Source organism: Crassostrea angulata, chromosome 10 (genome assembly GCF_025612915.1).
Source record: "Crassostrea angulata isolate pt1a10 chromosome 10, ASM2561291v2, whole genome shotgun sequence".
NCBI lineage: Eukaryota > Metazoa > Mollusca > Bivalvia > Ostreida > Ostreidae > Magallana > Magallana angulata.
In genome coordinates, this window is record NC_069120.1 from 52,665,488 (window position 1) to 52,677,716 (window position 12,229).

The 12,229-nt window shown below is 37.5% G+C and overlaps 1 protein-coding gene across 1 annotated transcript; it reads right to left on the reverse strand.

Annotated features, from left to right (window-relative positions):
• Positions 1 to 844: 844 nt before the first annotated feature.
• On the reverse strand, positions 845 to 12,211 carry LOC128166168 (histone H2A deubiquitinase MYSM1-like). The gene is made up of 16 exons (XM_052831161.1): positions 12,148 to 12,211; positions 10,484 to 10,571; positions 10,031 to 10,098; positions 9,426 to 9,549; positions 9,242 to 9,340; positions 8,055 to 8,928; positions 7,772 to 7,955; positions 7,470 to 7,600; positions 6,786 to 6,892; positions 6,516 to 6,593; positions 3,295 to 3,411; positions 2,843 to 3,029; positions 2,439 to 2,566; positions 2,112 to 2,244; positions 1,862 to 2,019; positions 845 to 1,268 (listed from the first exon to the last, which is right to left on the reverse strand). Exons 1-16 carry the CDS (start codon positions 12,198 to 12,200, stop codon positions 1,107 to 1,109), a joined length of 2,691 nt encoding a protein of 896 aa, XP_052687121.1. The 5' UTR covers positions 12,201 to 12,211; the 3' UTR covers positions 845 to 1,106.
• Positions 12,212 to 12,229: the final 18 nt, after the last annotated feature.

The following is a 12,229-nucleotide window of genomic DNA, read 5'->3' on the forward strand; positions in this document are numbered from 1 at the left end:
TTCATGAATTGATATGTTCGAAAATGAAATGTGAACGTTTCTTTGTTAATTATAACTTTTACAGAAAAGATTAAAGTTTAACAAAAGACGTGGTAAACATGTGATAAAAAGAATCTCTCATGACTTGTGATGGTATATGATTTTTATCCAACTTGTGTGTTTTCTATCCCCTCGCTCTGGCTCGGGGATAGAAAACGCACAACTCGGATAAAAATCCTAATTCTTTGCAAGTCATGAGAGATCCTATATGTAACATATATTGGCTTACACTGTTAAATTAGGAAATGATGGGGAAACAGTGCAAAATTTGATAAAATACAATGGTAATTAAGTACTATGGATTCATCATTATTCATTGAATACCAATTTTCAGGGGTTTTGCTGTTAAGTTTATCCATGAAATTTAATGTTCATTTTGGTGCAATTTCTAATACATGTAACACATTACAATTATGTGATCACTGTCCACAAATTTTACGAATCGTCCAAACTGCGATTTTCATTAAACCCTCAAAAAGTGATGCCAACAAAAATTAATGAAACAATGGTATATGGCCACAAACCTAAACAATGTCCTGATTTACTGTTTAACCAATTGGTGAATTTTAAGAAGAGGATTCTCAAATTGTAAGCACTTATTTTCAATCCTGTTGTATATACCATAGACTTTCATAATAAACATGTGTAAGTACTGAAGTACGCCCAGAAAGAAAAGACAGGGTGCATTCAGATACAGTGTTTAGTACATCCCAAAGAGGGTGCAATGGTTCCCTCCAGCTGTCTAACATCTTAGCTTACCAACACATTCTACATGAATTGAATTAAACATGACAAAGAATAAAAATGTCAATAAGATGATCTTGTTTATTTAAAAAACAAAATAAAATAAACAACAAAGCAAACTAATAAATTAACAAAAGCAACCTTTGAAAGCTTACAGAACGGGAATACAAATCGTCAGCATTACTTCCGTTGTCCAAGAAATACTGGCACAAAGTATTTGTCATTAACATGCATTTATCAAACTTTGAATATTGTTCACATAGCTAACAAGACACCCCTTTATACATGTATACCCCACCACTGCCACTGCCCTTATGAAGTTGTCAGCCATCAGGAGGGCTGACCAGGAGTTCTGGATCTGGGACCGCTCTCGCCTCAACTTTCCCAGGCCCAAATGCCATTATGAAGATCTCGCTGACAATTTCTAAAAACTGTGTGGACTCCTCTGAATTAGGCTCTAGCGAGTCTTTTAGTGACTCCAGCATCTACAATTGAGAAAAAAAAGCTATTCTACCAAAATAAAACTGTACAGAGAAAATAATTGACAATTTACATGACTGTCTTCAACATATAGATATTTAATGACATAATTGTTGATCTAGTCAAGAAAAATGACTGATAATTACTTCATGGACATGAAAATGAATACTCTCCATAAACAATTGCCATGAAATATATTATGAATAATGTCCTTGGTTGATATACTCTCATCAGATCTATAAAACCATATACTGACCTCGTGAAAAGTCTATTATTATATAATGCCCCTTACCTTGTCATACAACATAAAACATATTGGCCCCTTGCCTTCCATACCATACATTACATATTGGCCCCTAAATACCTTTCCATACAATACAAAACACATTAGCGTCTTACCTTAGCATAAAATACAATAAATAATATGCCCTTACTTTGCCAAACAAAAGAACAAATTAGCTCCTTACCTTGCCATACAGTATATAACATAATGTCCATAACCTTGCCATACAATATGATACATACTGGCCTCTTATTTTGCCATACAATACATGTCTCTGTAACTTGCCACACAAAACATATATTTATTCTTCCCTACCTTGCTCAGACAGGAAGTGTCCCCCAGGTATGGTTGTAGGAGCTCCACGCGGTTTCTATCATGACTGTATTTCTCGGCCAGCATGTTAATGCTTCGCATCACAAGCTCGGACTGAAGCGGCTGCATGATCATCCCGTAATTAAAAGAGTAGGGCATATCTGTACATAAATAAAGAGATTCTAAGCCTCACATCATTAGACTAATTGTAACGGATGAATCAACATCATCATAGTCTGCCTCCCTGACTTACTGCACTTGTCGACGGGTCTGATCTCGGAGCTGATGGTCAGACACTGGAACTCGGAACACATTCCTGGCGAGGTTCTGTTATAAGGACTCACAATAACACCAATAAAGGAGAAACCACCCTGAGCAAAGTAGTCCTGTAACAAATCACAATCAGCTCACAATAGGCATAGGCCATTAAGGACATTTAACAAACCTTAAATCTACTCGGTCAAAAATTAAACCTCTACTGTATCTGATCAGTTCATTGAGGAGTTGGATTATGACTGAAATTATCACTATTATTCTTTGATGATTTGAACCCTGAATGACTATGACTGTGTGGAATTACCTGAAATTTGAGCTGCGTCTCGATATCACGGATGGATGGGTTGGGGTTAAAGGTCGGATGTGAGTGGTACCATCCCACCACATTCATTCTGTTGTTGTTGATTTCCTCACAGGCAAATGTCTGAGACACTGACGGCCAAAAAAACCCCAGAAGAGCCAGTAAGTGATATGATTTACATGTATTAAGTAATTAAAAAGATGTTTGCAACAAAGTGACTATACAAGTAATACCTGGTAACATTACAAAGCAACAAAAATGCAAAACATGCATTTTGTATAATCAGGTTAAGAATCACAAAGAATTAATGACATAACTGCTATGATGCTTGATCATATTACGAGTATAATGATATTTTGAAAAATGAATGTAATAAATGTATATCTAATATATCCTCTACAACTGACCTGGGTCCATCTCACACTGGAGACCGGTGCTGATGCTGTTACAGGGAATTGCCATGGTGATCTCCAAGTGCTGGTCGTCTCCATGGAAACAACCCCCTAACATTCCTATGACCTCTGTTTTGGATACATGAGCATGGATATCCATGATGATCAGAGCTGTGTTGTGTATTTCAACATAAAACGGAGCCTAGAAAACGAATCAAACAGGGATTGAATTTGAAAAACAAGATAGAGACAAGAATATCTACTGTAGAAAATTGGAATTTGTGTTGGCTCAATTTTTAATGCCTACGAATTAACATTCCTAAATAATTATGAAACATATCTTATTCTTTAATAAACATGCAACTTCTTTCAGAAAATAACATTCCCACAAACCTAATAAAAGTGGCAATCCAATAAAAATTGGCCCCTCCAAGCTCCATATCAATGTTTCTGTAAGTCAGACTTACCGGTTTCTCCTGAGAGAAATGATGACAGGGAACGAGTTTGAATGGATCCAAGAAAGGAACCTTGGGCATTTTGGGAACTTTAGCTTGGTTCTCTTTTATTGCAGCCTTCTCTTGATGCTGCAAGTACAAACTCAAGTTTACAACCTCAAGTGAGCTTCTGAGATTATAATGTTGATAGGTATCTAACTACAGTCCTTGTATACCTGACCTGACTCTTTTTGTAGAGATTTTGGTGTGTAAAGGTTGAACAAACCACTGAATGCTGTAAACATATTATATTTGGCGTGTAAAATATTTGACAAAAATTAGTTTTTGAACAAGTTGGCGTACATTTGAATTAGCATATTCCTGAATGTGACTATTCTTTTACTTATATGCATGGCATTAATCAATGTACTTGATTTAGCAGAAGCGGCATTCCGACAAAAGCGCTAAATCTAATACACAGCCAAATGTAGTACATTTACAGTATTACTGAATCCAGATACTCATTAATACACCCTTCTCATATAAAAAAGTTCAAGAGATTTTTATCGAACACTTGTTGAATAAAATCAAAAATAAAGCCAAAAAATATTTAAACACTAACAATAAGTAACAGCAGCTTATATAATTAAATTACAAATAAAAGTACATATGTAATAGGAAAATAATCTGATATAGTATATATCTGTATAAAAACTTTTATTATTTCATCATTTTTTTAAAAAGATGTAATTAGAGTGGAGGGTGTTGTTGGGTTCATCTAGTTTACTTGTAATGTTTATCTTCATATAACTCCCTACCTGTATAGTTTTCCCCTGTAGCTCCCTACCTGTATAGTTTCCCCCTGTAGCTCCCTACCTGTATAGTTTTCCCCTGTAGCACCCTACCTGTGTAGTTTTCCCCTGTAGCTCCCTACTGCTGTAGCTCCCTACCTGTATAGTTTTCCCCTGTAGCTCCCTCACTATATAGTTTTCCCCTGTAGCTCCCTCCCTGTATAGTTTTCCCTGTAGCCCCCTACCTGTATAGTTTTCCCTGTAGCTCCCTTCCTGTATAGTTTCCCCCTGTAGCTCCCTACTTGTATAGTTTTCCCCTGTAGCTCCCTACTGCTGTAGCTCCCTTCCTGTATAATTTTCCCTGTAGCTCCCTTCCTGTATAGTTTCCCTCTGTAGCTCCCTACTTGTATAGTTTTCTCCTGTAGCACCCTACCTGTATAGTTTTCCCCTGTAGATCCCTACTGCTGTAGCTCCCTACCTGTATAGTTTTCCCCTGTAGCTCCCTCACTATATAGTTTTCCCCCGTAGCTCCCTCCTTGTATAGTTTTCCCTGTAGCTCCCTTCCTGTATAGTTTTCCCCTGTAGCTCCCTACCTGTATAGTTTTCCCCTGTAGCTTACTACATGTACAGTATTCCCCTGTAGCTCCCTACCTGTAAAGTTTTAAATGTAGCCCCCTACCTGTATAGTTTTCCCTGTAGCCCCCTACCTGTATAGTTTTCCCTGTAGCTCCCTCACTGTATAGTTTTCCCTGTAGCTCCCTCCCTGTATAGTTTTCCCTGTAGCTCCCTCCCTGTATAGTTTTCCCCTGTAGCTCCCTACCTGTATAGTTTTCCCCTGTAGCTCACTACCTGTACAGTATTCCCCTGTAGCTCCCTACCTGTATAGTTTTTCCCTGTAGCTCCCTATCTGTATAGTTTTCCCCTGTAGCTCACTACCTGTACAGTATTCCCCTGTAGCCCCCTACCTGTAAAGTTTTCCATGTAGCTCCCTACCTGTATAGTTTTTCCCTGTAGCTCCCTACCTGTATAGTTTTCCCCTGTAGCTCCCTACTGCTGTAGCTCCCTACCTGTATAGTTTTCCCCTGTAGCACCCTCACTATATAGTTTTCCCCTGTAGCTCCCTCCCTGTATAGTTTTCCCTGTAGCCCCCTACCTGTATAGTTTTCCCTGTAGCTCCCCCCTGTATAGTTTTCCCTGTAGCCCCCTACCTGTATAGTTTTCCCCTGTAGCTTACTACCTGTACAGTATTCCCCTGTAGCTCCCTACCTATATAGTTTTTCCCTGTAGCTCCCTATCTGTATAGTTTTCCCCTGTAGCTCACTACCTGTACAGTATTCCCCTGTAGCCCCCTACCTGTAAAGTTTTCCATGTAGCTCCCTACCTGTATAGTTTTTCCCTGTAGCTCCCTACCTGTATAGTTTTCCCCTGTAGCTCCCTACTGCTGTAGCTCCCTACCTGTATAGTTTTCCCCTGTAGCACCCTCACTATATAGTTTTCCCCTGTAGCTCCCTCCCTGTATAGTTTTCCCTGTAGCCCCCTACCTGTATAGTTTTCCCTGTAGCTCCCCCCCCCCCTGTATAGTTTTCCCTGTAGCTCCCTACCTGTATAGTTTTCCCTTGTAGCTCCCTACCTGTATAGTTTTCCCCTGTAGCACCCTCACTATATAGTTTTCCCCTGTAGCTCCCTCCCTGTATAGTTTTCCCTGTAGCCCCCTACCTGTATAGTTTTCCCTGTAGCTCCCTCCCTGTATAGTTTTCCTGTAGCTCCCTCCCTGTATAGTTTTCCCCTGTAGCTCCCTACCTGTATAGTTTTTCCCTGTAGCTCCCTATCTGTATAGTTTTCCCCTGTAGCTCACTACCTGTACAGTATTCCCCTTAGCCCCCTACCTGTATAATTTTCCCTGTAGCCCCCTACCTGTATAGTTTTCCCTGTAGCTCCCTTCCTGTATAGTTTTCCCTTGTAGCTCCCTACCTGTATAGTTTTCCCCTGTAGCTCACTACCTGTATAGTTTTACCCTGTAGCTCCCTATCTGTGTAGTTTTACCCTGTAGCTCCCTACCTGTAAAGTTTTCCCTGTAGCTCCCTACCTGTACAGTATTCCCCTGTATCTCCCTACCTGTAAAGTTTTCCCCTGTAGCCCCCTACCTGTATAGTTTTACCCTGTAGCTCCCTACCTGTGTAGTTTAACCCTGTAGCTCCCTACCTGTATAGTTTTACCCTGTAGCTCCCTACCTGTATAGTTTTACCCAGTAACTCCCTACCTGTGTAGTTTTACCCTGTAGCCCCCTACCTGTATAGTTTTACCCTGTAGCTCCCTACCTGTATAGTTTTCCCCTGTAGCCCCCTACCTGTATAGTTTTACCCTGTAGCTCCCTACCTGTGTAGTTTTACCCTGTAGCTCCCTACCTGTATAGTTTTACCCTGTAGCTCCCTACCTGTGTAGTTTTACCCTGTAGCTCCCTACCTGTATAGTTTTACCCTGTAGCTCCTTTTCATCCACCCACTGTCCATACTCATTCCTTATTCTCCGTTTTCTTGGTCGCTGCAATTCAGATAACATCAATATTTGACTTTCAAATTATGATGAGGCATTAAAATACCCATTTTTAACCATTCTATGCCAAAAAAAACCCCAAAAATAGCATTTAAAATTTTGAGCTCAAACTGTGTCCAAATCCCTTTAAGAAGAATTAAAACTTGATCAAATCAACAGCTCCCCCAACAGTTCACTCACCATGGACTCCAGCTTGGAGAAGTTGACCTTGATAATGGCGTCCCGTGAAGGTCGATCTCTGCACAGCTGTAGGGTCGGCTTTGATGTCTGGTTGTAACAGGCTTGTTCTATATCAAATTATCAGCATTTGTTGGTAAATTTATCTGGCTTGCTTTTTATCAAAATACTAAACATTTTGGTTAATTTCAAAGGCTTGCTCTAAATATCACAATCCTAGTATATGTATGTTAATTTAAGATCAATATTTACCAAAGAAAAAAAAAGCTTAAAATTTCTTAAATGCAACTTGACCCTCTAGCAATAATCACATACATTTAAAATAATTTATGGAGTTTTAATATCTTAAGGTCAGAAGACACGTTCCCCATGCATCTTTTTTGTATCTCCCTGTAATAAAGATTTCCAACAAAAATAATCCTGATTTTAACCGAATTTGGTTTCAAAAGACATATTTGATTATGCCCCTTTCTGTGCTCTACTATGATTGGCAATAAATTTGTAATTCTAATAAGATTATAAAGGAAATTGCATACATAAGTATCTCACACAAATGCCTGGTAAGGTACCCTATTGGCCTAATTTTTTGCAAGAAAGCTTGTCATGGTAGATGTAAATCAATAACAAATTCCAGGAAAAAAGTTATATAAAATCGCGGAACATGTCGCCTGTCCTTAAAGTACTTACCACAACCAAAATTAATGGCCCCAATACATTCCAGGTAGGTGTGAATTCTTCCTATACAGTTGACATCACCACAATTCTTCAGTCCAGGTCGGACACATGTTTTGTTTAGGTACCCTGGTTTACATTTTTTCCTTTTAAGACAAAAATCATCAATTATTTAATAAAATATACACTGAAATAAAACTTCTTGTATTTGCTTAAAAGTTACAGTGCCATCAGGGTAAAATAAAGGTGACTTTTTGACTTTTCAAAGAAAATATATTCTTTAAGCAAATCTACCAATTCCAATTTGATATTCTTACCAAGTATCTAAAATATAGTTTCTTATTCTTAAATAACGTTCCAGAGTTTTAGATGGTCGTCCATCAAAAAAGTCGGCATGGATATGACGTTCCTCCTCTGTAACCAGTTCCTGGTCTACGACTACTTCCTGTGTCGGGATTGGTAAATCCATTACCTCACCATTCCACAACACAACACTATTGCCTGTTAAAAAAAATAATAAAATTTTATTTGTGACACCATATGGCACTAACCAACTTGCAACTTTTGAAGGTGTTTTCTTGTGCATGCCAGTTTACTCACTTGATTTTTGCTTATAGAGTTCCTGGGCTATATCTGGAGTGTCCTGAATCATTTCAGCCTCTTTTTCAGCATTCTGTGGGGAAACAGCCTCATTTTGATTTGATGCAACCTCTGGAGATTTTTCAGGCTCTATCAGAACCTCCTTGTTTCTGACTTTCTCCGGTGATTTGTTCAGATTGGCAGCACGGATAAGTTGTTCATACACTGAATTTGGGGATGCGGATCGAGATTTAAGGATGGGGTTTTCTTCATCCTCATTTTCTATGTCTATCTCTCCATCCTCATCTTCATCCTCGTCCTCTGCAACAATGTCTGCTACAGCACAGAAGCGGTCCAGGTTTTCTATGACCCCGGTGGACTGCTGTAGACGTGACTCCAGCGATGGACTTAGTTGTCCGATCCCACTGCTGGAGAGGGTGACCACCTGGAGACTTGAGGGGTTAGGCTTAGGCATGGACTGTGTGCTGGAGATTGACCCAGACACAGGGTTCACAGTTATCTGGACTTTGCTTGGTACTTTAGGGGCAGTCTCTGTCTTTCTATGTTTGGTAACTATGGGTTTATGGACAGACTTTGCTGTGGTCTCTCTCTTCCTTCCTAGAGACTCAGACACTTTTGGCACTCCCGGGCTACCCTGGTTGCCTGGCTTACTGGTCTCCCTGCACTTGGAGGCGCTGTGGTTGATCAGCATTTTGGCTAGCATGCTGCCTTTGCTTGGGGAGGAGATCCTCTGCTTGGTAACTGTGGTGACTGTGGTTTGAGCTGTGGTGACCAGGCTTAGAACATTTTTCACAGAGTTGTCCGCTTCGCTGGACGTTGAAGGCACGGTAGATAGGCTGACACAAGGCTCCATCGGTTTACTTTCCTCCTTTGCCTAAAGCAATACCGGTACATAATCATTACAATATCAGTTCAGAATCCTGCAGTTTAAAACATATACATGTATGCCACTTCTGTAAATATGGATACTTTAAAGGGTAAAATGTTTTTCACATTTAATAAGTAACAAATAGCACATGAAGGAAATGGAGATGTTAAGAAATTTAATGCCCGATTCTACCATAACTAAACTTAAAACACTGAATCTTTAGTTATTGTTTAGGTTTCAAAAACTTCAATCTTGCCCGAATTTCCAGATTTACAGTTATAATAACAAAAACATTGTACTTTGTTTCATAGTGACTTACTTTTTGTTTAAAGTATTGCTGGGCATAGTTTTTGACCTGCAGACTTGTCCTATTTGGCATAAGTTCAGCTATCTTTGACCAGCTTCTCCCAAACACTTCCTATATTTGATTGAACAAAAGTTAAAAAATTGTGTGGTACTTTCAAAATCAAAATAAGCATGCTTATGATAAATGTTTGCCATACCAAGTATTTTTCAAACATGATTTTCTCGTCTTCAGTCCATGGCTGTTTCTGTATCTGAGACTTCTTGGACAGCAGTCGTGGGTTCTTTACTCGCCTCGGACTTCCCTTGCCATTTGTGTAATAGCTGATTCAAGTTAAGGTTTAACTGAATACTTCACAGGCTTTCCAAAGCTAACACACAAGAATGAATGTGCTTCTGTATGCAGAAGTATGAACAGAGGTCTGGCTTTAACCTGATCCTTTTGTACTTATATCTTAATACAATGTACATGTATTACAATTAAAAGTTTAAATCAAAGAATATCATAATTATCATTGTAAATACTTTCATTAAGGTAGCTGATCCATAAGAGCCCAAGATTCGATGAAAGGACAGAAATGCAACATGTCATACATGTCAATATACATGTATTCTAATACATATTACCAGTAAGGTACATTACAATTAAGTAGGAACTAAAAGAGGGAATACTGAGTTTAGGACTTTTGTTCATTGGATGTTTATTTTGGTTTTGAAATTTAATTGTATGTGTATATGTGTGTACTTTATAATTCAAACATTGAGCACACAAAGACAGTATTTTGCTATTGTACAAATAGGATACTGTTCCTCCTGAAGCATCTTTTCAATTGTTGCTTTGGACTTTTCATCGAATGTATCCATAGTCCAGCCCTGTAATGGCAAGACTTGATTCATGTCAAACATATTTGAACCCCCCCCCCCCAACCTCTTTACAACCTCACATTTCAAGCACCTTACATTATCAGCTTTTTATTCAATGTGTGCAGTTCACTGTAGAGCCTAAATTCAAACATTCAGTTCACATTAATAGAAATGGTACATCAATATCAATTACTCCTGAGGCATTTATTCATTTGTTGATTTAAATTTTTAGAGTGATAAAGATGAACATTTTTTTGAAATTACATGTTATTTATTGATGTACACCTATAGTATTGGAACATACAAACATTCAAATTTCTGCAAGTCAAAGTCAGCTGATAGATAAAAAAACAACAACCAAAAAACAGATGACTGCAATACATATACCACTAACCTGCTCGAGCATCCAGGCGGGGTTTGTGTATTCTGGCAGCAAGTTGGCACTTTTTGAGGGAAGCTCATCATATATGTCACTGTCCACACTATAAGTAGGTTAAGAACTAAATTACAATCTACAGAAGACATCTATAAGTAAACGACAAGATAAAGGTACCTATTGTCCCTTGTGACATGGTCAAGTTTACCTTAATCAGTAAGAAAAAGGAGAACTTATTCACATGTATTCTAACCACATGATTGGGATGTGGTAATTTGTTATTTCATTGTACAAATGTATGTAAAACTTGAATTTCAATCATCTAACAAATTAATCTAGATATTTTGGCATTGGTTAAAGAATAAACTGGAAAATTATGTTTTCATCATCATCCTTTCAGCATATTGGGGTTGAATGGCTCAACAGGTGATATGCATATTTGTCACTTCCTGGGTACCTGTCCCTTATCAAGGAATGACAGTGAAAGTTTTGTGTCCTAAATAAAAATTTTCAGTTTCAATAAAGTTTTCAAGTTTGTTAATACCAATTAGATTTGCAAAAGTTGATTGCAAGGAGCTATGTATGTGTAATTTTCCTTATTTGCATTTGCAAAGGAATAGGTGACACATCTTATAAGTAGAATTATCATATATGTTGATATTTAATATGACTATTTCAGTTTTTAGATCTAAAAGGGATAAGGACAAACTTTGATACTTCTTTAATGAATTAAATCTGACTTGTAAAAAATATAATCATTTTAAACATTGATCTTCTCGTTAAACCACAAAGGTTCTAATAAGATATGATCCTCACATTTTGGCTTTACAGAGTCCAAGAATTCAGCAAAATAAAAAAGAGTTCCTTTCCAAACTAAATTTGATGTTAAATTAGATTTTTGTTTAGAATACTGTGATCAGATTTGTATGAGATGAGCAGTGGTACAATTAATTATTTCGTTGAAAAACATTGACCATTATATAACATAACTTGCATATTTATGTCAAAATATAACACATGCAAATTAATTGTTCTAATTAACTTGAAAATATACGCAAATGCTCATAAAACATCATTTTTTTTAAAATGTGACCTATGTTTTGAAGTGAGCTGAAGAAAACTGAATTCCAACGAAGAACTTTAACTTCTACATATAATATATGAGCATAACATAACTTTGAAAACGCAACTATTGACACTTTTTTATGAACGCTTTAACGTTTGTTTTGTTTAAACTACCCCAAGTTTTATCAAATAGAATAACATATGTAGACATTACTAAAATATTTGATAATTTTATGCAAATAAGTTAACCTAATTGACTGTTGTCTCATGATATCAACAGTGTCGCTTGTCTTATAATTCTGACAGAGTCCTCTAACAACATCTGACACAATTGTGAGATGTATTATTGTTCTCTTAAAAAAACGAATGAAAGTCAAAGCAAGTTCACAATGGTGAGTTAAATAAACTGTTATGAAAATGCAGAGACATAAATAACAGTTATTTATGTCTCTGGAAAATGTTTATTTTTTAACAATGAACAAAAGTTGACAAAATACTCGATTGGATCGTCACTCAAACAGACAACATGGTGACAATATCATCACTCAAAGCGAACTCGTTTCAATCAATCTTTACAAAAAATATAAATGACTAATGAGACTTAAAGCTTAACTTACTCTAATTTAAATTCAAAGTCTCCTTCGATGTCAATCTCTCCGTCTTCCGCCATCTTGTCTGGTGTCACAGATGTTGACCAAG